This window comes from Balaenoptera musculus, chromosome 1 (assembly GCF_009873245.2).
Source record: "Balaenoptera musculus isolate JJ_BM4_2016_0621 chromosome 1, mBalMus1.pri.v3, whole genome shotgun sequence".
NCBI lineage: Eukaryota > Metazoa > Chordata > Mammalia > Artiodactyla > Balaenopteridae > Balaenoptera > Balaenoptera musculus.
In genome coordinates this window covers 168002690-168026174 of record NC_045785.1, presented here as the reverse complement: position 1 = coordinate 168026174, position 23485 = coordinate 168002690, and the positions used below count along the sequence as shown (strand labels likewise).

Genomic DNA, 23485 nt, shown 5'->3' with positions numbered 1-23485 from the left:
ACATGCGTGCACTTATTTCACACTCAAAAGTGACCCTATACGGTCCAGACTGGTATTTTCCCTGTGACATATGAGGACATGGCTATAACTATTTCTATCAGCGATGTCTTCCTGGAAGTCAGACTTTTAGGTACCACAAGTGATAGAGGCCCCAAATAGAGACCAGGAAATGGAGAGCATGACTTTTCCTGCCCTCTTGCAAAATGGTACAGTCCCTCCATGAAAGGGTGGTGACTCTCCTCACCTGGCAGGAATTACATTCATAGAAGCTCTGCATTCTTTCCCTCCAGAAGGAAATCTACTTCTGAAGCCTTTCCTACCACCCTGGGTCTCTCTTCTTGCCTCCAACACAGTCTTCCACTTTTATCTCTGCACTTGGTTGATACAAAAATTGTGATTTCTCAAGTCTCCTGGTCTTGATCTTGAACTGCAACCATTTTCTTCACAAAATGTTTATAAATTTGATTGATAGGTGATTCGTCTTGTCTCTCGCAGAAAATTAATTTATTGAGGAAGGCAGGACGGTGTTGTACAGTGAGCACAGACTTGAGAGCCAGACAGCCCCAAGAAGTAAAAGAAAGAGAATAAATAAAAGGGAATGGCACCAGAGGAATCTCAGAGGCTGAAAGGGAGGAGGGAGCATCAAAGACAAGAAGTCCTGCCCCAGGCCAATGGCAGTTGTTAAAATGTGGTCTTGTTTGGATTAGCAACTTGGCTGTCTCAGTGCAAGTTATTAAATCTGCCCCGTTGACATTTAAGTTGCTTCCTGCTGAATTCAGATCTTAGCTCTGCCATCACTGGCTTGGTGACCAGGCGGAAGCCCCTGCACTTAAGCTGATCTCAGTTCGTTCACTTGTAACGATGAAGAAGATGATATCTGCCCCCTAGGGTTGTAGAGGATGGATGGTGACATGCAAAGAAAGGCCAAGCGCAGCTGCTTCTGGCACTTAATAGGCTTGCTTTACGCGGCAGCTATCATTCACTGAATCTCAAACGCTGCTGATTTTACAGTGCACCATTATTTTATATGCCACTTAAAAAGAAATATCACTGCCAATTAATTGTAACGTGCCATTGATCCTAAGAGGGCATCGGGATTTTAGAGGCATGAAAATATGAAAACTATGCAAAATCAGTGAAGTCACATAAATGTTTGTGGATTGGGAGAATAGCGGTCCCCGTGCATGTAGCAGAGTGCTGCCTAGAAGCGCATCGAAAATAAAATTAAGTGGGAGCATGATATCTGCCCTCAGAAAACGTTTCTATTTAGTAAACTTTAAGAGCCTCCGACTGGTAATCGCCACCTCTGGCACCAGAAGCAGGCGGTCCGCATCACGGATTCCTCCCGGCTGGAGTGTCTTGCTGTGTATGTTCAGTGCGTTAATATCCGGTTTTGATTTGTTTTTGTTTTGTTTTGACATCTCAAGATGTTACCAGTTGTTTCAAAGGGACTTTACATTTCTAGGGAAAAAATGTTGAAAATTATTTTAACGGCTCTCTCTGAGTACACGTATGAGTCACATAGCACTCACCTCTTTATCTTTCTGGGCCTTAGAGGCTGAAATCCAACAAAGGACGGGGGGGGGGGGAGGGTATTGCTCAGAAAAGGCGAACATGCAGAAGGGACTTGTGGGCAACGTGCCTCTGGGCTGACGCGGCCCCTCCTCCCAGGCCCCCTGTCTCACCCGCTCCCCTGGGGAGAGGCTCTGTGGAGAAGGAAACCAGGACGTTTGGACCTCCCTGCATCTCCATGACCTGGCACCAGCCACAGCAGTTTCTTCGCTGTCAGGCGACTCATTTAAAAACAGACTTCTAGCAGCAAAGTGCCATTGGGGGGTAGAAGTCTCCCAGAGGAGGATGGGCGGGAGGAAGGGGAGAGGGTGGTGAGAAGTCACCACAAAGGGTTTGAGGAGGAAATGAACACTTAGGAGGTGATGTCAGAGAGGAGAGGCCGTCCTCGGCCCAGGGTAGCTGCTAGCAGAGCAAAATGCTCTCCGCGTGGGGTAGCATTCTGGCTTTCCCGGGGCTACCGAGTAAAACCATTTCGTTGGTATGAGAAGACGTTGCCGTCCAAGAGGAATCTAGTTTACTGGATTTAGCGTCTTGTTAGAAGGAGGGAAAGCCTGCTGGTGCCCAGAAAGCTCTTCCGTGTGGACCAGCCCCCATCCCTTCATTCTCAAAAATGAGCCCTTGGATTTGGTTGTGCCTGATAAGTCAAAAATGTGGGGCTTAGATGTTCCTTTAATCACAACAACTTGAGGAACTTAAAGCAAATGGAAAATGCTTTCTGGATGTTACAAAGCCCAGACCTTCTGAAAATAGTTCAAATGCATTTCCAACCTCCCCAGGCAGCTGTTTGCTCTCACACTGGCGTGTTGCACACATCTCTGTCCACAGAGAGACTGCCACTCTCCCTTCGGGCCTTCCTCGCGGCCTCCGTGTCAGCAATTAGGAAGCAGGACGTTCCTGAGGGAGAGACGTGGTGTTTCTGAAAGGAGAGTCATGGGGCAGCTGTTGGAGAGTAAGGCTGCTTTTTTGGAGATGTTTGTTTCAGGAAGTGCTGTAGCATCTTTTCAGTCTCAAGGAAGAAAAAGAAAAATGTTGTGACTTTGACCTTGGCGCTCCGTCCCTTTGGCTTTTGCTATCTAACCCACACCACACTGACAAATACCACATCTGTCTTGACAAGCTAGTTCACAAATAACTGCTCATTCATAACTTTAGGCTGTTGTAAGAATCCTTATTTTTTACTTCAGCTTGTGAACGAGAATGCACAGTTCGGTTTTGAGAAAGACATTGAAACGATCAGAAGTCCACTGGTCTTTGCAGATCTCAGGGGAAGCACTATCTAAAAGAGAAGACCATATTTTTTAACGCATTTTAAGAGCGCTACAATATATTACTGCCCATAAATGGGAATTTTCTGGGAAAGGTAATTTTTAAGTTTTGGAGTCACTTCAGTATTGGGAATTCAGCACTTCTTAGATCAGATTCATCAGGGATTATTCTCTCTAGACCACACGTAGCAGTCACTTTGTCATTCCTTCCACTGGGGGGTTTTATTCTTATAGGGTCATTTATTTCCCTATCCATTGACTTAATCTCATTTTCACTCTGCTTTGACAACTTAATGACCATGCCATTGAAGTTGTTTCTTCTTGCTTTATAATAAACTCCTATAACTCAGCTGCTGGTTGAGACAGGCCAAAAAGGGGGCTGGCAAAGGGGGGCAGGGAAGGTGGATGACTTATTCTGATTCGACTTTAGAAGGAGAAAGAAAGAGGAAAATCACAGACTGAGGACATTTCTTTGTAGAAGATGGGTGATTTGGTAAAGGAACTGCCTACTTGGAGGTCTGTCAGGGTTTTCTGTTGGGGAAGTGTTTCTACATCCAAGTTCACACCTTAGCATCTGGGGCTCTGGAAGTTAAGGAGAGAGAAACAGAGGTAAGAGCTTTTACCCGGAAGTAGCCGGGCAGAACCAAAGGAGAATTAATTATGGCTGTCACCTCAGGTCCTAAGGCAGCAGTTCTCACCCTTACACAGTCATTTTGATCTGAATAGTAACTTAGTCATTCATTTTTACCTCCCTGGAGTATCAAGCCTTAGGTTGTTAAGTGTGTTAGTAGAGTTCACTGGTCACATCTGTGAACCCACTCCTAAGCGGCCGTTGTTTCACCTACTCAACTTTTGCTTTTCTCCTCCATGGAATTAGGTGGCAGGTGCTGGTTTGTCTTGTAGAGAGAAATATTTCAGAAGAATTCCACTGTCAGAAAACATCACCATCAATAATGAAACTCTGTGTATAAGGTCATGTCTAATTTCATTCATTCTTTGGCAATTGTACCAGGATTCTAGAAAGAGGGTCTTGAGCCAAGCTGACCCCGAGTCATTAAACACTGGGGCTCAGCGGTTTGCACTTTCTCAGTAACATTTACTGGGGATTCTCTAAGTGGAGTAGAAACTCACTGTCGTCTACTGCTGGGAGGAAATGACAGTACCCACTTCCAGAATTGCTGTTATCGGAGAGATGTTTGCTTGGAGGATGTTTGGGTGGAGGGCTGGGGAGGGATTGAGGGGGAGGGCTAATTTGATGTGGAGTTTACTGCAGCATTTTTAACGACATTTAATTCTGCTTAAGATATCATTGCGTTAAGAATGGCTTTCTCTCTGACTGAGAGACGCTTTCACGCTACATAAAACCGTTACTCAGAACAGACAGCTCTTAGGAGAGAAAGGTTTCTCTGTGATCCATCTGGTTGGGTTGTGTTGAGGTCAAACGAGCTTTTTGTAAAAGGCCTTTCTAACCTCTAAGTCACAAAAGCCTACACCAGTGCTTCTTGAATTTTACCAAGCAAAAGAATTACCTGGAGTGCTATGTGCAGATTCCCAAACCTTTGCCTGCTACCCTCCATCCAGATTATTATTCAGTAGTTTTTGTTTGTTTGTTTTGTTTTGCTTGGCCGCGCTGCGCTGCTTGCGGGACCTTAGTTCCCCGACCAGGGATTGAACCCGGGCCCTCGGCGGTGAGAGCGCGGAGTCCTAACCACTGGACCGCCAGGGAATTCCCAAGATTATTATCCCGTAGTTTTGAGGGGAGCTCCAGATAACTGCCTCTTGACAAGAAGGCCAGGTGATTCCCAAGCAGGTAGTTCAGAAACTCACTCTGGAAACACTGTGTATTTGGGTTTTGTTGCTTTATTTCTTAGCTGTGTCATCACAGGCAAAAATGAGTCCCAACACTTTTATAATTAGCTTCATTGTTTCTTAGTTATTTTGTAAATGCCCCATGCAAAATTTTAATTCCAGGACTGTTTTTCTCTTTTGACTTACGTGAGCCATACGAGTACCCCATTATTCATGACTGAGTGCCCAGGTAATTCTCAACATTTTAATTTCTCTAGGACTATTCATGTCTCAGATTTTTCATAGGGTTTCATCTTTTAAAAAGCATTTCACATGGACGCCAAACCTTACTGATCTGAAAAAGTTTATGCATACCACAGTGCCACTTCAAACACATAGATGTTGAAAGTTGATTTTTACGAAAACTAACAGTTACTTTCTTTGGCCGAAATCATCCCTATTCGCATCATTTATCTCTCCACACAGTTCACGGGCTTAACTTCAGAGGCACTGGATCAGCACCAGAGCAGCCTGTGCTTTGGCCCTGCTTAAAAACCAACCAACCAAACAAACAAACAAACAGAAAAAGGAAGGGGAGGAAAGAAAGCATTTTAATGCTGTAGCTTGATGGCGGAGAGAGAGTAAACCAAAGGTGCATACTTGAGGACTTCAAGTTGGAAACGACAAATGATGACAGTTAGCTTGCCTTGTTTCCCCACAGACTTCGTTTGACCCCAGTGACCTGGGGCGATTTCAGGGCTCTGGATTCCGGTAATAGAAGCATCCCTCTTTGGCACCACAACACCCACTGGCCTGAAGAAGGTGCTGTTTCCCAGGAAAAGGAGTGAAATCCCCCCAAGAAATGCACAGGGCCCTAGTCTGAAGAGAAAGCATTGCTAACCAAGCGATGCTTTTTGCGTACCTTGCCTGTCTCTGGTTCCGTTCCTTGAGATTTTTATTGAAGATAACTTTCAGCATCTCTTTTTAGAGGTCAGATCTGAATGAGAAGACGTTGTGTGCCTTGCTGATCTTGTGACAAACAGTTTATACCCAGTCTGTAGCTTCCTGTCTTTGCTGACGGGTGATGGGAGGGAACTTTCTCTCTGTGAGGCTGTGGAGAGGGCTCTAAAAATAAACAACATGGTTGCTTATTGGTGAGAACATGTGTGAGCAGATGTCAGCTGGTAACAGCATATGGTGGCAACATGATAGCAGCGTGTTACCAAGACCTGGGTGTTGGGCCTTCGTCTTCCAGGCCATTCAGGCCATGCAGGTCCCACATCTCAATTAAAGAGGGTTTTGACTGGAAGGTGGAATCCACACAAGTGTGAATATAGGTCCCTGGGATCTTGTTAGTGGGCTGAATGTTGGAGATGGTAAGCTACAGGGCATGGAAAAAGTCTTCCTTATCTGTTTTAAAATTGAGAGATAAAAGTACAAATCTGGCAAAAAAAAAAAAGGGAGTGAGGTGCGTATGGGGTGGGAGGGAATCCGCAAGACCTTTTTGTCTTTTGTCCAAAGAAGTTTTCAAGTCAGGTATAAATAGTGGCCGTGCTACTTCTAGAAGACGTGCCCTAGGTGAATGGAAGGTGCATGGATTTTAAGTATATTCATGCAGACCTAGAAGGCCGTCAGGAGTTTATCAAATGAGTTAGATAACTAATATTATTACATCCCTTGAGCACCTTTTATTTCTCAGTTTCTTTTAAATATCTCACTTCAGTCTTTCAAAAACCCTCAGGGATAGCATGATGTCAGTTTCATTTTATAGCAGCAGAGGCTTGGGTACATCAAGGCGCTTGTCCAGAGAGTCCCAGGAAACTAATGACAGAGCAGGGTGTCCGTCTACATCTTCTCATGCAAAAATCTGATATTTATTATTGCCTCTATCACAGATAGGATAGCCTTTGAACACTCAGCAGTGTTTTTAGTTGGAGGTATTTTTTGGTGTATTTTCGTTTGCAAGAATATGGTGGGCAATATACAAGATCTAGTTGCTACCTTTACTTTAAAAAAAGCAAAGTTCAGAATTTCAGGATGTCAAAACTATCACGGAAGATATTTTAATACATTCCAAGGAGCCGTAGATTTTTAAACTGCAGCTAAGCAGCCCCAAAGCAATATACACTTGAATTTTTGATCACTGGAGAAGGAGTTTTCATGTGCAGGTTAGAAATGATGACAGGTGGTTTTAAGAAAACTGAAATCGAGGCCAACCAAACAAAAATCAGAGTTTTACTCTTAATAGGGAGTCTGTCTTTTGTCAAAGAGGTCAAGGCCTTTCTTATTCATCTTTAATATAAGTCAAGGTATATATTTTTACCATTTCAGTATATAAATTGTACATTGCTATTCTAACACTAGAATGTGTTAAAGGGAACGCTGGATTCAGGAGCCTGACTGCTGGTTAAGGGATGCCAAAAGATCTGGGGCGAGAATCCACAATCCCCCAGAGATCCCTCCTGCCTAGTCCCCTGGCCCTGAGTAGGGGGGACCTTCTATTTCTGGGGGAATGATAAGTACGTTCATTGAGTCCCTCTTCTGCGTTGAATCTTTGTATAGCTCTGTACAAGGCTTCTCCTCAGTAAAATAGCTAATGACTGTACTTTTTAAAACTCCTAGCTGTCTGCCCAGTTGTTACAACACCCTCTGGCTCAGTGGGCAGCTTGTGCTCCAGACAGCCCCAGGTGCTCTGTGGGTACCTTGGTGAGTACACTCGTCTGCTTTATATACCTCATTTGCCGTAGTGATAGCTGGCCCATCTGTAGTGTTTGCCTCCTGGGGGGAGCTTGTCAGAGGCAAAATAGAATTCCGAAGTGCAGCCTTGTAGCTGGACAGTCACACAGGTGCCCCCCAGTTTTATAGTCAGAGTTTCTATGAGAAAGACTCATGAATGCTTTGAAGTGATATGATGACTTGATTGCAGTATGGGGAAGAATGGATTGTGGGTCTATGAGATGTGTGTGATCCAGGGATTACCGAGTGATTGGACAGATTGATCTCTTGACCCCCTGGGTGGATACTCTCTGGAGGGTTGAATGGTATGGCCAGAATGTCAAGGGTCCTTTTTTGGTGTCTTATTTGAATCTATGTTCTTGTTTCTGGCACATAGCAGTGGCTCAATGAATGTTTCTGGTACTGAACTGAAAGGGAAGAAGGAGATTTTCTCTCCTTTGAAGTTCTAGAGGGAGGCCTGTGGGAAACATATGCTGATCATTGTGACCTTTATGTTGCCATTAATGGGTTGCATGAGAGAATGCGGTGGTCATGGTCAAGGCTTCAGTTGACTGAACCTGGGAGCTTGCCACTTCGCCCTGACTCTCAGAACAAGTGCAGACTCCCCGGAGCTAGGGCCACGTGTTAGATTGGGGGCCACCGAAGCCGGAGGTCTCACCCCTTTCTGATTTGGAACATTAATAAATTCAGCCAGCTTTGATTGAGTGCCATCTTTTATTATATGCTGGGCCATGAGACCACAGCAAAGAATAGGTCTTAGATGATCCTGACACTCAAGAACTCTGGCCCAGGTTGTACCCTGATCCATTCAGGAAGGGAGGAAATGGACTCGCCACCCTGGCATTGGTTCCCGCTGCACTTTTGAGGCCCTGACGAAGCGTGGATTATGTTGATTCTAAATGCAGGTGGAGGTCCCAAATAAGGACAAGAGAAATGTTTTTATTACCCCAGTAGATGTCTGACTCACTGGGTTATCCTACTGTGGACTTTACCATTGCCTAACCTTGCTTCTTAGGAATCAAGGAATCAAGAAATGAAATCGTTTATTTACAGTGGCCTAAGCTGGGCTTTCCTAAGAAAAAAAAAAGAAAGAAAAACAAAACTGATTCTATTGAGAATATACATTTATTTTAGTACAGAAGGCCTCAGAGTGGCTAGAAGCTAGCATGTGAATAAAGAGTGAATGGCTTGATCCATGCTTTTAAAGTTCCCTTTTTTGAGGCAGATTATATTTGGTTTTCCGTCCCTAAATGTGTATTTTTTTATTTCACTGTCTAAACCAAGGAGTTAATTGTCTGATTTTTTTTTTTTTTTTTTTTTGGTCTCACCAACATTTTGGAAAAGACAAGGGAAAGGGATGAGAGAAGGAAAACATTTGTTGACTACCCACTACGTCCCTGGTATTTAAGGCACGTCATCCTGGGTGGGCAGGAGGTGGGGAGGGCGAGTGTGACATCCCCATTTTTCCCCACAGGAAACTGTGGCTTGGAGAGGTGAATACCTTGTCCTTGGTCATTGAGCTAGCAAAAGGGGCAGAGCCAAAATCTGAATTCAGGTCCGGCCCTGGTGCCCTCCACCACACAGACCCCAAACTTTTTTTATTTTATTTTTAATTTTTTTGCCCTTCCTTTTGCTTTCCCTTTGGAATCCCATCCCATTCATTTCATAATTCTCTTACCTACCACTTTGGATTCATTTCCTTTTCATGTTTTCTTCCCATAGGACACAAGTGGAGAGGCCTACCCTAGCTTTTGGCCTTAGACACGCCTTCTCCCTCGGGGTTATTTTCGGTCATTTAATCGCTGCAAGCTTCCCTCTTTCTTTGGTGAAAAAACACTGGAAACCCACCCTGCCCCTCCTGAGTCTGGGAAAATCAGGAGTGTCTCGGAGGGTGTGGCCAGGATGGGGGAGAGAGACGCACAGATTCCCTACGGTGGGAGCCTCTCCCTCCCCACCCAGCTTCCCTCCTGGGAGGAAACCCTGTGGACCCTTCCAGACCTTCCATTCAAGACTGCTGAGCGGTGGGGCTCTGCATTTTTTTTTTTTTTTGTCTCTGTTCTTAGAAATAGTAATTGAGTAAAAATGTAAGTGAGCGGATGCCAAGGGGCAGGCGTCCAGGGTCAGGGTGAATTTCTCCATGCTGACTGTGATTCTGAACACTCGTTAAGTGGAGCCTGGCTCGTGCCAAGGGCTCGAGGGCCGTCCCTGTCACCTTGTGTGAACCGCCTCTCCATTCCAAGGAGATGTTGGGAGTGGCCGCAGGGAGTGCCGGGCCCGTGGCGCCTCTGGCTTTCCTCCCTCCGTCTCTAACCTGGGTGTAGTTATCGCTATGTGTCCTGACACCCATGCTTGGACTGGCCGCGCTGCTGCTTCATCAGCTTTACATCAAATCCCCTGGAGGAAGAAACAGTCCCTGCTCCTCACAGCCCATGTGGCCGCTGCGTAAGTTTTCTCCCTTTAAGTTCACTCTCCCCAAAAAGGTAGGTTAGGATGAGGTGAGCCTGCCTGAAGGTTTTTCTCCTGCGATAGAAGAATCCAGAAGATAAGCAGTCGAGACGGTCTCTCTGTGAAGAAATGGGTTAGAAGTCATGAAGGGAAATTCAGCTTCGTTCTTCAAGTATTTACTGAGCGCAATGCTTTTTGTCAGCTTGGTTCAGATTTAAAGATGGGCTTCTCAAAGTGTGGCCTGCGTGTGTATGTCCCGAAGGGCCATCAAAAGCAGATTCCCTGACCTATCTCAGGCCTGCGGAGTCAGAATCACTGGGGTGGGTGGAGCTGAAGAGTCTGTACCTTTAAGAGGCAGCACAGGTGAGCCCGGCCTCACTGAGGTGAGGATGCTCTCATTCTGCTGGTCTGTTTACTCGAAGTCCTTCAGCTTGAAGGATGCAGATCCAGTGGGGCCTCTGTTTGATCAGCTGGTCCTGCAAGTGTGAGACCCTGAATCCACAGCGTGGCTGAGTTTTCACCCTGTCCTCTCCATGTCCCCAAATGCATGCAGATATCAAGGGGGATCTGTGGCTAATTACACTTCTCACACACAACCCCTGCTCACCATTCACCACAGAGGAGGCCCTGAATGTGCAAGCAAGTGATCACACGGCGGGTGGACGCCTAGTTGGGATGTTATGTACGGGCGTGAACGCCTCCATTCAAGTGTGGATTGGGAAGGGGAGTTTCAAAACTAATGTATAATGTGTAAGTGATGCATAATTTATAATGTCTTAGTCAATGTATAATGTTTAATTCGCTGAGGTAGTGTTTGGTCAAAGCACTGCTGACCTCTTCGTGGCCTGAATCCTGTTCTGAGACATTCCATGGGGTAAGGATCTCACCAACAATGGAATGTAAACTCTACTCTCTCAGCCAAACTCAGCCACAAGTAACTGCAGTTTTCTCTTTCCAAATAGTGGTTTGTTTTTTTTTTTTCAACCAGAGGTATTCGAGCAGGTGAAAATCTGACCCATATATTAAAAAGAAAAAGTTAATGATAAATTACTTGGTATTTTCTTTGTGCAACCCTAGACCTCCTGTTATTTTGATGTTGTTTTGGAACCATCCAGTATTTTGATTCCAGCCATACAGTGTGGATATTATGTAGTGTTTTTGACCATCCAACTAAAGAAGCAGCCAGTTCTTCTACATGGTCTGTATCACTAAACCAAAAAAAAAATTATTATTCTTTTTTTTATAAACATGCCCAGAAAGTGTCCTTGTGCCCCAAGTGATTTCTCTGTTATTTCTACCAGTTTGAGAAGTAGGTTGTTTGCTGTGTGGTGAAGGGTAAATGTAACAGTCAGCTAACACCAGAGGAAGAGGCACTAACTACAGTGGTTACTTTATAGCCACCCTAGGATTATACTGGTCACGCTTAATAACCACTAGAAAACATGAAGTTTAAAATATTAATATTATAAGAACTCTTATCACTTTGCAGACTTAAACAATGGGAAAAAAGCATTTTTCTATTGAAGTAGGAAAAGAATGACTGGTCATATTCATTCTACTTCCCAGCAAGCCTTCCATTAAAAGGTCTCTACATGCACTACAAATATAGATCGAGTTTTAAGATAAACGGCAAATGCATGCAGAGATCGTGGGAAGACAGAGGTAAAGATAAGGCATTCTTACGATACTGCCTTTCACTCCACAGTGTTCATTGTCCGCTATGTAATAGGCCTCCATCTAGGCACTATTGATGTCATCAGTGAATAAAACAGCAGAAAACTTTGCCCTGGGAGAGCTTCACATTTTGGAGAAAGAAGATAGACAATTAGTTCAAAAGACAAGATAAGAATGGTAGAATTTGATCAATGCGATAGGGGAGAAAAGCAGCGTTGGAGGAATGGGGAGGTGAGTTACGATTTGAAGTAGGCTGGGCGTGGAAGGGCTCATTGAGAGGGTGACATGGAAGCAGAGACTGGAAGGAGGGCGTAGGACAGCCTGAGACAATGTGGAGAAGAGCATTTCTGGCAGAGGGAGCAGTGGGTACCGTTCCTTCCACACTCAAGGATGATCAAAAGTATCCTAGGAGATGAGATTAGAGAGTTAATGATGGGTCAGGTAGGGCCTTGGAGGCCACTGTAAAGCCTGGGGCTTTTCCTCTGCATAAAATGGGGAGAAGGGTGGTTCTAGCCCAGGGGTTCCTGTGGTTAAATTGAGAATAGTGCAATTGAGAATAGGTGACCAAGGAGGAGTACGAAGCCCAGTGAGGTGGACTTGGCAATGCATGGGAAAGGCACTTCACAGCTGCATTTCTGTTGGGGAAAGACAAAGATTTCACCCATGTTAAAAACTGTCTATGTTGTGGTGAAGCTGCACCAAGAACTTCAACCAGATCTCCCTTGTGCTGAGTTCTTTCTTTAGCAGATAATGTGATAGGCAGGCTACAAGTGGTTTCTGTATGTAGAATATGGTTTTTGGTTGTTTTTTTTTTTAATTTTTTATTGTTTTAAATGAATACTCTTGAGTTATTGGCAACCCACCCCCTTCCTTTCGGGAAAGAAGCTATCTTTACCCCCTTCTGTGTATGAAAATAGCCTCTTGGGTCTCCCATCTTGTGCTGACAAGTGTAGAATGGCAGCTGTTGGAGGCTGTACTTGCTGTACTGCCTAGTCACGGCCACCCTTGATTCAGTGACCGGGGACACAAGGCACTAAACTCATAGGTGACCGTGGTTGGCCTCGGAGAATGACAAACTATCTCTCCCTGTGGGAAGTGAAAAGTTGGGCTTGGAAGGGTCTTTGGACCTGTCCAGCTGTGCCTGATGCCTTTGCCTAAACTTTGAAATGAGGTCATAAGCCAGGGAATTTGTAAGACTATGTCCCTTATCAGTCAAAAAGCATTTCTCTTGGATGAGACTTTGAATTCTAATTTTTAAGTCTTCAACAGCAAGACTTTACACTGGGATGTCAGTTTGACTCCTTCATCCATCTGTATAAGACATGTCTACCGAGTCTATAGTGCATGCAGGTGCTGGGTGAAGTCGCCGTTGGATGGAGGAATAGAGCATAGCCCCCGACTTCAGGAGAACTACAACTTACTGAGGAGCTCAGGCAGGCCAACCAACCAAACCAAACCGAGAAGCTAACACCATGTGATTGATTATTAGTGAGGGTCTGAGAGGGCAGAAGAATTGCTGAACTTGCTTGAGAGAGGTCAAGGAAGCCTTCTTGGGGAAGGTGGTATTTGCTGCTTGAAAAGTTGGCCTTTGGGATGATCGTTTGGCAGTCATCCAGTAGCCCTAGGAAGCTGCTTCAGTTTTCTGGAAGGAGAAGATTTGCCCTTTCATGTCGTTTTATTCCTCTGTGAGCTCGCATGACTACCATCTTGATGAATCATGAGACAGCAGAAGAACTTAGTGTAGTCTTTGAGAAATTGGATGTATTCCTACAGGAGACCCGCTGTGAAATACTGAGGCTGGAGAATAGGGCAAGATCATTATATCAAGTATTTGTTATTCAAAATTGTTACATTCAGGAGACACAATGGACCCATGGTGTATAAAATCCATTACACCACGATGTGCTGTTGTGTAATGGGACTCTGGAATATAACATTATTTTACAAGCTGAAAGTCACTAGAGCTTTTCTTCTTCATCTCAAATGCATATCACAACGATTGATCCCTCACTCATATGCTGGGGATTTGTGGGTTGGCTGTAGGTCTGCTCTATGACATCTTCATTGCAGGCCACAGGCTGAGGGAGCAGCATCTAACCCGGGCATGCTGACCTCCTGGCTGGACCTCAGGAGATGTGACAGTTATCCCCACCCCATTCAATTGGCCAAGCCTGATTTCAGTAGGACAGGAAGAGACACAAGAAAGGGTCCATGTGGCCGTGGGCCCAGGGGAGAGGGACAGACCACATTTGGACCAAAATGGTACGGTCTACCACAGTGTAGGTGGAGGAGTTGGGGAAAGACAAAGATTTCACCCATGTTAAAAACTGTCTATGTTGTGGGTATAGCTTGGCTGGAGCCACACTATTGCTTTATCTGTTGAATTATGAGGAGCTTTATAATGGGTATTTACTGAATAATTAGTAGGTTGGCTTTATAAGACAGACATCAATGTCCTTCTCCTCCATTTTTATGTATGACTTGTTCCTCCAACCGAGACAAGTTTATTTGGTGTCAGAGGCACAGTTGGTAGTACTAGGTTTAGGAAGCAAGTCCTGATGTGTTATGTGAAATTTATGTATGTCAGGGAAGCTCAGGCTTACCTCCAAAGCATGTACTCCGATCCCTTAGCCTTAGGGTCTCAGGTTGCCACTGTGGTCCTCACATGCCCAGCAATATCTGGTAAATGTTCTTCACAGTAAGGATCCAGGCTAAGTTTCCATGAGACTATAAGTTTGAAGATGCTTAACTGTTTACTAGAGGAACCGTGACTTTCCCGTTTCTTATCTCTCTTGTGTGAGTTCCACGCCAATTGATTTAAACATCGTGTACCATGTGGTTGTCTAGAATTCTGTCTAACCTGAACCTTGGTCTCCTGACAGTGACCTATCGGGTCGATGCCTTAGATTCAGGCTCCTTCTTGCTGTGTCCAGTGAGAAAACCAGAGAATGACCCCGCCTGGCTTGAGGCATCTTCTGTACCACTCTCAACCCAGGGGCAGGCATCGATACCCTCTGAGCGCCCCCTGAGCATGCTGGGTAACTCCGTGCTTTCAAGTTCATCGTCATCTCCGCAGCCTATTCTTAGTAGCAGCAGATGCTGAGCTTTTCCATCCTGCTCTTGGGGTCAGCGGTGGGAAAGAGCAGAAAAAAAGGAAAGCATTGTTTTGCCCCTGGCTGGACATCTGTATTTCTGAATTGCCCTGTTGTGTGGATGATGCAACCACTGGAGCTGTTTTGCTGAATGTGAACTTTGTCCACCGACTGGACTTTAAAATTGGTTTTGGATCCTTGTGAAATCCAAACGGTCAGACCACATTTTTCTAATCTTCAGTTGGATTGTATCTTTGCTCTGAAGCGGAGCTGATTCGTCTGTGTTCACAGGCACGGCAGGGGTTGCTTCTCTGTTTTCCTGGTCTGCGTTGCTTGTTTTCTCAAGGCTGCTACTTACCTCGTCCATTGTGTGTAGGCAGGAGAGCGGGAGGGCAGCTCCCTGCGGGAACTGCGGCCACTGTGGCTTCAGGGATGGTTTACTCAAGTGTTATTGTTAGGGAGAGAGCAGACTGGTTTTCAGAAACTAAACAGGGGAAGCACCAAGACCAGCTCACCCACAGGTATGCTGGGACCATGGCAAAGACTTGAACTTGGGCTTCAGAAATCAAAGCACTCAGATCCTTTATTGGAAGCGTTGACCTTCAGGGCTGTGGTCTCTACTTGGGTGTTCTAGTGCTGGGATTCTCAACCTCACTGGGCATGAGAATCACCTGGGAGATATTTAACATACATTCAGGCTGAGGTCCACCTCCAGAAATTTGGAGTCAGTTGGTCTGGGGTGGGATCTGGCATCTTTAGTTTTAAAAAGCTTCCCAGGGCATTCTAATGTGCAGCCAGGTCTGAGAACCTCTGTTTTGGGGGTTTACATAACTTTCACTACTATGATTTTCTGTCTAGCTATCCATGTTCTAATATGAGCGAACTTCTGCATGAAGGAAAGGCATATACCTGCTTGGGGGTATTGATAGATAAAAAGGGTGGATTCTGGCTTTAGTAATAATAAGATGAATAATAATGATACCGATAGCCATTAGTTATTGAATACTTATGTTCGGCAATGCACTAATCTTTCTCTATTAGCCCTATAGGATAAACACTACTGTTATTCTCAGTTTTACAGATAAGGAAACTGAGACTTACAGACATCATGTAATTTCCCCACAGTCACACAGCTAATAAGTGGCAGAGCCAGAACTTGAACTTGGTCTGTCTGGTTCCAAAGCTCCAACTAATCGCTCCCCTAAGACGATAAACTTAAGTATATACACAAGAATATTTGGGGCGAGGGGATGAGGTGTCAGAAAAGGAGAATTCACTGAGTGAGAATAATATGTATCTGTATTTTAAAGAGATCATTCTTTTCTGAAAAAGGAAAAAAGATATGTTTGGATGCTTTTTTTTTTTTCTTTTAAATCCAGTATTTCTCTCCTAAAAACCTATGGAAATTCAAAGCAGGCAGCAGAACCCAAGGGCTTGAACACAGGTGTTGGAATTAGGCAGTGGCTTCCGAGTTTAGCTCATCTTTATTCTCTGGGTTCCCTGTTTCAAGAACGGAAATGGTTGCTTCTTATATGAACGTGTATGAAATATGGTGCATCCTTATGTGATTCTCTGGTCCACACTGGATAATCACTGGACAGTGCAGTGTAAAATCCTGGTGTTTTTCTTTTTTTTTCTCCCTAGATAGGAACAACTGTTTTCTGGGGGTTTTTTTGGTTTTTTTTTTTGGCTAGTAAATCTGAGTTCTTGCTCAGACTACTGCATTAATCCTTTAATGCCTATTAAAAGATCAGAATGGTTCCAGGCCAAGGCCCTAGAAATTCCATCTCCAGTTCCAGGCCTTCGTATGTATCCGCATACATATGAAGGAATGTTGCAGATCAAGGCAGCCAATAAATATTTGTTAAATGTGGGAGTGAGTGAATTTTGCAAATATGGACCATAAGAGAAATAGCACCTTGCATATTGCTAAGGACTTCTTGGGAAATGAGCGATGCCTTAGTCCACTGGTCTGCTCCCAGTTTCTCCATGGGGCCACTTGGTCTGTTAGCCAGCTCCTAATTCCTACCTGGGGGAAGTTTTTGTACTCTAAGCAAAGCAATATCAATAGGATTAGAAACATCTTATTATCACCAACCTCTGTTTATATCTCTCAGCCTGCATGAAGGGATACTGACTTCTTTACTGTCAGTAGCATTTTTCATGTTATAAGTTAGGAAAAATTCAGAGTCCTCGGGGGCACAGAAAGAACAGGAGTGAAGCTACTTGCCAGCCCATATGAAAGCCAAGACTATATTTGATGCATTCTTGTTGTGGATGGTCCCGCGGGGATACCTGGATCAACCCTTGCTCCCTCTGTGAGTTCGAACTGCTGTCCCTGGAGTTATAGTGGGACAGTTGGGCCTGTGTTCTTGGGTCCTCAGCCGGACAGCACAAGTATTTTTAGGGTTCTTCTTGTTTCAATCCAATTTCTGCTTGAAACTTTAACACATGCAGGCTGCACTGAAACAACTTTTAAACTACTCTCTGGGTAGTGTAGGAGGGCTTGGATTAGTACTACAGCCTTTAAGCACTTTTTTTTTTTTTTTTTGCTAAATATCCAACAGGCTGAACAGAGGAAATTTAAGTCTAACCCTGGGGGGACCCCTGTTTAGTCATCTGTCTAGACAGACGAGTTCATATAATGGGCCTCTCTGTTTCTTTTGCTTTGTTATAACAGACGGTGGTCCCTTCCTTTCAACTTTGTGAGGATGTCAACCTTTGGTTTTTTGATCCCAGCCTACCACTGATAAGCCAAGAAAGTGACTCATACATGAGCCAAAGATGACTCTTGAGGGTGACACTTAGTCTGTGATATAATAGAAAGAAAATACAGGTTTTGCATAAAGGAGAATCCTGGGTAAAATGCTGACTGTGAAATATTGGGCAAGCCAGTTACCCTCTCTGAACCTCATTTTTCTTTTCTCTAAAATGAGAATTGATTTTTAAAAATACGCTTGTTAATGGTACTTTAAAAAAAAAAAGAAATTAACACATAAAAATGCCTTGCATGTGGTAGGGAATGAATATATTTTTTATTCATTCATTCATTCATTCACTTATTTCAAGGTGATCAGTGAAGACTCCTTCTTGCTTTTGTATTCTGAGAACTATAGGAAAACCAGAAATTCCAACCCATGTTTTTAATATTGAGTTATACATTGAGAAGAGCAAGTGATATATTTTTTTAAAGCCTAAGAAAAAATTTAAAGTGGTACCAATTTCTGTCAGAGGAAAATAATACTGAAGATATCAGTTAAACATTGGTAAAAGGAAATAAGGCAGAATGATATTCTTTGTCTTATCAGGAGGGCTCAAAACTTTCAGAACCTGCCTAAAAGAACTCTGTGTGTTAGTAACTATTTCTACAACTAAGTGGTACATCTCTCTCCATTGTTATTTCACTTTAATCCCTTCCTGGATTGTCCCTGAAAACAATGATGTGGAAAATACTGTTTTATTCAATTTAATTCAGTAAATATTCACTGAGCATGTACTGCCTCAAGGGCTTGCTGCCTGAATCACACGGGTGGATAAAAATGAGGAGAGTAGGGGTGGATCCCCCCAGAAGAGGCAGCACAGACAGCCGAGAGGAAGGCCCTGGGATCACGTAACGTAGGTGTAAGTGGAGGCGCCCTATTTCTAGTTATGTAACATTGGACAGGGCACACGCCCTCTTTAAGCCTCGGTTTTTTAGCTTCCACCAAAATGGGACAATCATGGTGCCTATGTGACAGATGGCATGCCCCTCAAAACTTGTAGTGTTACTTTTGTCATTCTTCTTTTTATTGTTATCCTTATATTATCCCTGCCCTCAAACAGCTTATAGCCTATTTGTGAAGACAAATTGATATACCCACTGCCCTACACAAAGCAGAACCATTAAAAAGTTGCTGAATGATATTTACAAGCCAAGGCCAATGGAAACACAAAGACAAGGTGACTGGGTAACGAAGCCAACTTTTTAAAACATCGATCCCTATCGTACATAGAATGATATGTGTACCTGAGCAGTGAATAGCCAGAGCCTCGGTATGAAAAGGGAAATAGGACAGTCAGCATCTCCTTCAGCTGTTAAAGGACAGAAGCAAGGGATGTCTGTGTTGACAGCAAAGCTTTTCACATTTCAGAGTACAGTTCTTGACGTTTTCATACATTGAAATTCCATTAGAGCCCAGTGCTTTACGTGGCTTCGGATACGGTATGTCTGAGTCATGTCTCTTTCAATACAACTGCAATCAATAAAAAAGCCCAGTAAAATGTGGTTAACCACAAGGACATCCCTGCCGACCAACCCCACCCCCAATCAGCACTGTGATTCTTTCAGTCTACTGCTCACTCCCCCGCCCCCCATAGACTCTGTATTGAGAGAGGCTTACGCCTGTTCAAGTACAAAGAACAGAAAGGCCCACTCTTGTGCCGCTTGCCTGCCCCTCGTGTTGTCTAGCTTGCCCCACTCCTGACCCCCGGGGAGCCCCGTCCTGTCCTGTGCCTTGGGTGACTGTGGCCAGAGAGGAACTCTGCCCAGGGTCATGGGTACACAGAATAGATGTCTCCAGAGGATGTGGCCTGAGGTCCCAGAAGGCCTTACTGAGTAAGAAATCTTGTCCTTTCTCTTACTGATACAACTGGCCTCCTCCTGTATCCTCTGTAAAGTGAATCTTGAGGCCCACCCTGGCCATCACCTCCTTCGTTTTAATTCCTTCTGTATCTTGTAGTGTTTTTTCCTTCTTGCTGTTACACACAAGGGGCCTGAGGCAGCAGCAGGGGTTGTGAATGCAGAGGGGAGGGGAGGAAAGGAGGGTGGGAGCCAGACAGGTGCGCAAAGGACAGAGACAGCTGTCGCCGGCTTGCTGTTTGGACTTGGCCGTTCGTTACCTGCTGGAGCAGTGCATTCCCAGGCCGGCGAAGCAAGAAGGGTGTCTGCCAGCAGACTTGAGCTGTCATCCCGGAAGTCCTTGACCTTCCATCACCCACAGGGGAAATCGGGCCTCCCGATCACCTTTAATTGTCAAAGCAAACCAAGAGAATGTGCTCCGTTTTCTTTACTCTTAGGAAAATGGTGCCCCTTTCTTTGTTCCCGCTCAAAGTCTGCTTTGATATTTTTTCTCGAAGTTGCCATTTGGGTGGAGGTTTTATTTAAAAGTTCTGAGGTTAGATATTTGGAGAGTGAGATGAAGCCAGTTGAAAACGGTGTCCTTTCTGTGTGCTTAACCGAGGGAAGTTCAGTCCTGACCTCTGAATCAGTGAAGGCCAAAGTTTAAGTCACTGGCTGTGATATAATCTAATTTTACCACTTTCCACTACTTGCTTCTAGTTAATAGAGAGAAAGGTGGACCTAAATATGTCTAACTACACTTATTTTACTTACTGGGGGAACCAGTTACCCTTTGCTAAGGACCTGTATCTAGTTTCTTTTATTCACACTTGGTGTTTGGTCCATAACAACAATGACAACAGCGACAAGAATAATATTTATAATAAAAACATTTATTACTTACACTGATGTAGTGCTTCCTCTACCCCAGGTACCCTCCTAAGCATTTAGGGATATTGACTCATTTGATCCTGGCAATAATGGATAGGCATTATTATTTTTTTCCATTTCCCATAGGAGGAAACCAAGGCACAGAGATAGATTAAATCACTCCCAAGATCAATAGCTAATAGGTGGAAGAGCCAAGGCACCCCACCTCCCATATTTGCCACTGTCATCATGACTCGCTCCCATGAATTGAAGTTTGAGCGATCACGTGACACAGAAGCAGCAACGTGGTGTAATGGTTAAGGGCATAACTCCAGAATGAAAACTGCTTAGGCCTGTTTGTTTGGGGAAAGGCAGTGCACTCTGAAAGTAGAGTCCACCTGGCGTAAAATATAGAAACCATTTACGTATGAGAAACCTATGCAGTACGTATACACACAGTGTTCCTTAGGGTCTAAACTGAAAAGAGCAGTCAACACGCCAGGTTCCCTTCAGGTGACTTTCTTAAACGAACCCCTTTGATGAGCAAACAGTACACACGTTTAGAGAGTTGGAGGATTTTTAATATCTTTATTTGAATTGCACAAAGCAGCCAAATGTAGCTTGGCCCTGGGCTGCAGCCTATATGTGTCTGGCTGCCAAAAAGCAACTGTGCTCCGCCTGGGATGCCGAGCATTCCAGACCTGTTACCTTGTACGTGTAATATTTACCAGATTTTCGCTTCATCTGGAGATGGAGAGCAGAGCTGCCCTGAGTAGGGGAGTCTGCGGCTGCTGGGAAGGGAGGTCCGTGTGCAGAGGCATCCCTGAATGACCAGGGAGCTGGGCAGATGAACAGAGGTCTGCCTTTTGCTGGCAACTGGGACTCTAGGAAAAAATAACAGAAGCTACGCCGTTGGGGTACCCATCAAACTCACAGCACTGAGTGCTTTTGCTTTCACAGTCCTAGTTTATCCTCACATCTCTAGGCGATAGATGCTGTCTCGTCCCCCATTTTAGAGACGGGCAAAGTGCGGTTTCGAGAATTAACTGGATTGCCACATAGCTAGCTCTGTTCCAAGGTCTATCTTTACTTTTACTTTAGTAAAGCTGGTTTAGAGCAAAGGATGATGGTGGCCACGTGGGGCTGAATCGTTCCCTGTAGCCTCTCTTGATTCTCATTTCCTCTGACCTTCCCAACCTCCCTGCCAGGAAGGTGTTCCTCACATTTTACAGATGAGGAAACTGAGGCCTAGAAAGGTTAAGAGATGTGCCCAGGGCCAGCTTTTACGTGGCAAAGCCAAATCAGAATCTGGGTCTGCTGAGTCCCAAACCTTAAATCTCCTCGTGTTACAGCACGATGTCTTCTTCATCAGGCGCCAGTGCCAAGATTACAAACAAAACCCCATCCTGAAACTCTGGACAAGGACAGCTCTCTGTGGGGTTCCTAAATTTTGAGAAGGGCCTGGAGGCCAAGTTCCAGACAGTCTGAACTGAACCCTGCGTGTCAATAAGCAGAGCTAGTAAATAACATATTGTTATTGTGTGTGTGTGTCCATGCACACACAGTGGGGCAGTCGTAGGCTGGAGCAGGTGAGAATTATTTTCAAGTCGAAGAGATCAGTGGTTGCCAGATCAGCACGTGTGTAATGAACCATGCTTCACTTTCATCATCACTTCATCCGACGAGTAAATAGTGACAGGATCCCCAAGGTCAGGAAAAGGAGATGGTGAAAACTGCCTCTAGTTCTTTCTGCCCTTCCCGGATGGGGGCTGCCACCGGGACCCTCGACACAGCTGTAATTTTGTTCTTTTTCTTTTTTTGGTGGAGCATTCGTGTGAAAATGAAGCCAGAGCATTGGAAGCAGCCCCCTGGCCGCACCCGAAGGGCTCAGGGCTGTCTTCCAAATGAGGCTGGAGATAGAAACGGAAGAGCCAGCTTGCCGGGGGCACCTTGCAAGAGCCCTTATTCGCTACTACTCCCTTTGCTTTGGGGGATGATGCTTTGGTTGAATCTCACCCCAAAAGCAGTATTTTTAGCCGAAGGTGGAAAATTATAAAAGCAAAGGTGTGAAATGAAGCTCTTTGGTGAGTGTTCTCAGTGGAAGAACAGTCAGCCCAGCATAGAGAAAGTTGCTCCAAGATCCGCGTCCAGACTCGGGGCCGGGCCCCTGATTCACCGAGGCGCTGGCTCTCCTGAAACCGATGAAGGGACTAGTTTTAAGGCCTTGGTTTCACTTCTACATTGAAGTAGGTAGGCAGGTTCTTTTCTCTGCGGAAGTTCAGAGTTTTTCTCTGCTGGCTTCACAGTTCCACTGTGTCCTGTGTTGGACATTTGGTCACAGGAACTGAATCCAAAGGATGATTTTCCATCATTTCAATTTCTTATTTGGGGGGGAGTATGAATACAACAGACCTTGGTTATGCTACTATTTTGTTGAGTGGGTTTTGTTCCATGAGTGGATTTGGTCTATACATTCCCTTTTCTGATTTGGTTTTGGTATCAAGGTTATACTGCCTGTGTAAGTGAGTTGGGGTATCTCCCCATTTCCTTCTCTGGGATAGTTTGCATAGATTGGAATGATATGTTTCCTAAAAGTCTAGTGAGATTCCTTTGTACAACTGCCTGGGACTAGTATTTTTTTTTTTTTAAACATCTTTATTGGAGTATAATTGCTTTACAATGGTGTGTTAGTTTCTGCTTTATAACAAAGTGAATCAGTTATACATATGTTCGCATATCTCTTCCCTCTTGCCTCTAGTATTTCTTTGTAGGACCTTACATAATGATATTATTTTTTAAATATTTATATGCATTTTCATCCTTCTAATTTCTTTTTTTCCCCCCCATTCCTTTTTTTTTTTAATTGAAGTATAGTTGATATACAACGTTGTGTTAGTCTCTGGTGTACAGCAAAGTGATTCAGTTATACATATATATTCGTTTTCATATTCTTTTCCATTATGGTTTATTATAGGATACTGAATTTAGTTCCCTGTGCTATACAGTAGGACCTTGTTGTTTATCCATATCATGTATAATAGTTTGCGTCTACTAATCCCAAACTCCTAATCCAACCCTCTCCCACCCAAAAATACGGACCGCTTCACGAATTTGTGTGTCATCCTTGCACAGGGACCATGCTAGTCTTCTCTGTATCATATTCCAATTTTAGTATATGTGCTGCCGAAGCAAGCACTCCCCATTCTTTTTTTTTTTTTTTTAATTTTATTTATTTATTTATTTATTTATTTATTTATGGCTGTGTTGGGTCTTCATTTCTGTGCGAGGGCTTTCTCTAGTTGCGGCAAGTGGGGGCCACTCTTCATCGCGGTGCGTGGGCCTCTCACTATCGTGGCCTCTCTTGTTGCGGAGCACAGGCTCCAGACGCGCAGGCTCAGTAATCGTGGCTCACAGGCCCAGTTGCTCCGCGGCATGTGGGATCTTCC

At 44.4% G+C, this 23485-nt stretch overlaps 1 protein-coding gene and 1 non-coding gene across 3 annotated transcripts in view; one reads left to right on the top strand and one right to left on the bottom strand.

Moving 5' to 3' along the window:
* The window catches only part of TGFB2 (transforming growth factor beta 2), an 81601-nt gene that overhangs the window by 9017 nt on the left and 49099 nt on the right, over positions 1 to 23485 (top strand). The window contains exon 2 of one of the 2 annotated variants that reach the window (XM_036874321.1): positions 7248 to 7331. The exons of the other annotated variant lie outside the window; for it this stretch is intronic. Within the exon in view, the coding sequence (XP_036730216.1) occupies positions 7248 to 7331 (84 nt within the window). The remainder of the gene's footprint in view (positions 1 to 7247; positions 7332 to 23485) is intronic. 2 annotated transcript variants of the gene reach the window in all.
* On the bottom strand, positions 23127 to 23235 carry LOC118887004. Its single transcript, XR_005017851.1, has one exon. It is a non-coding gene; the product is annotated as a U6 spliceosomal RNA (small nuclear RNA).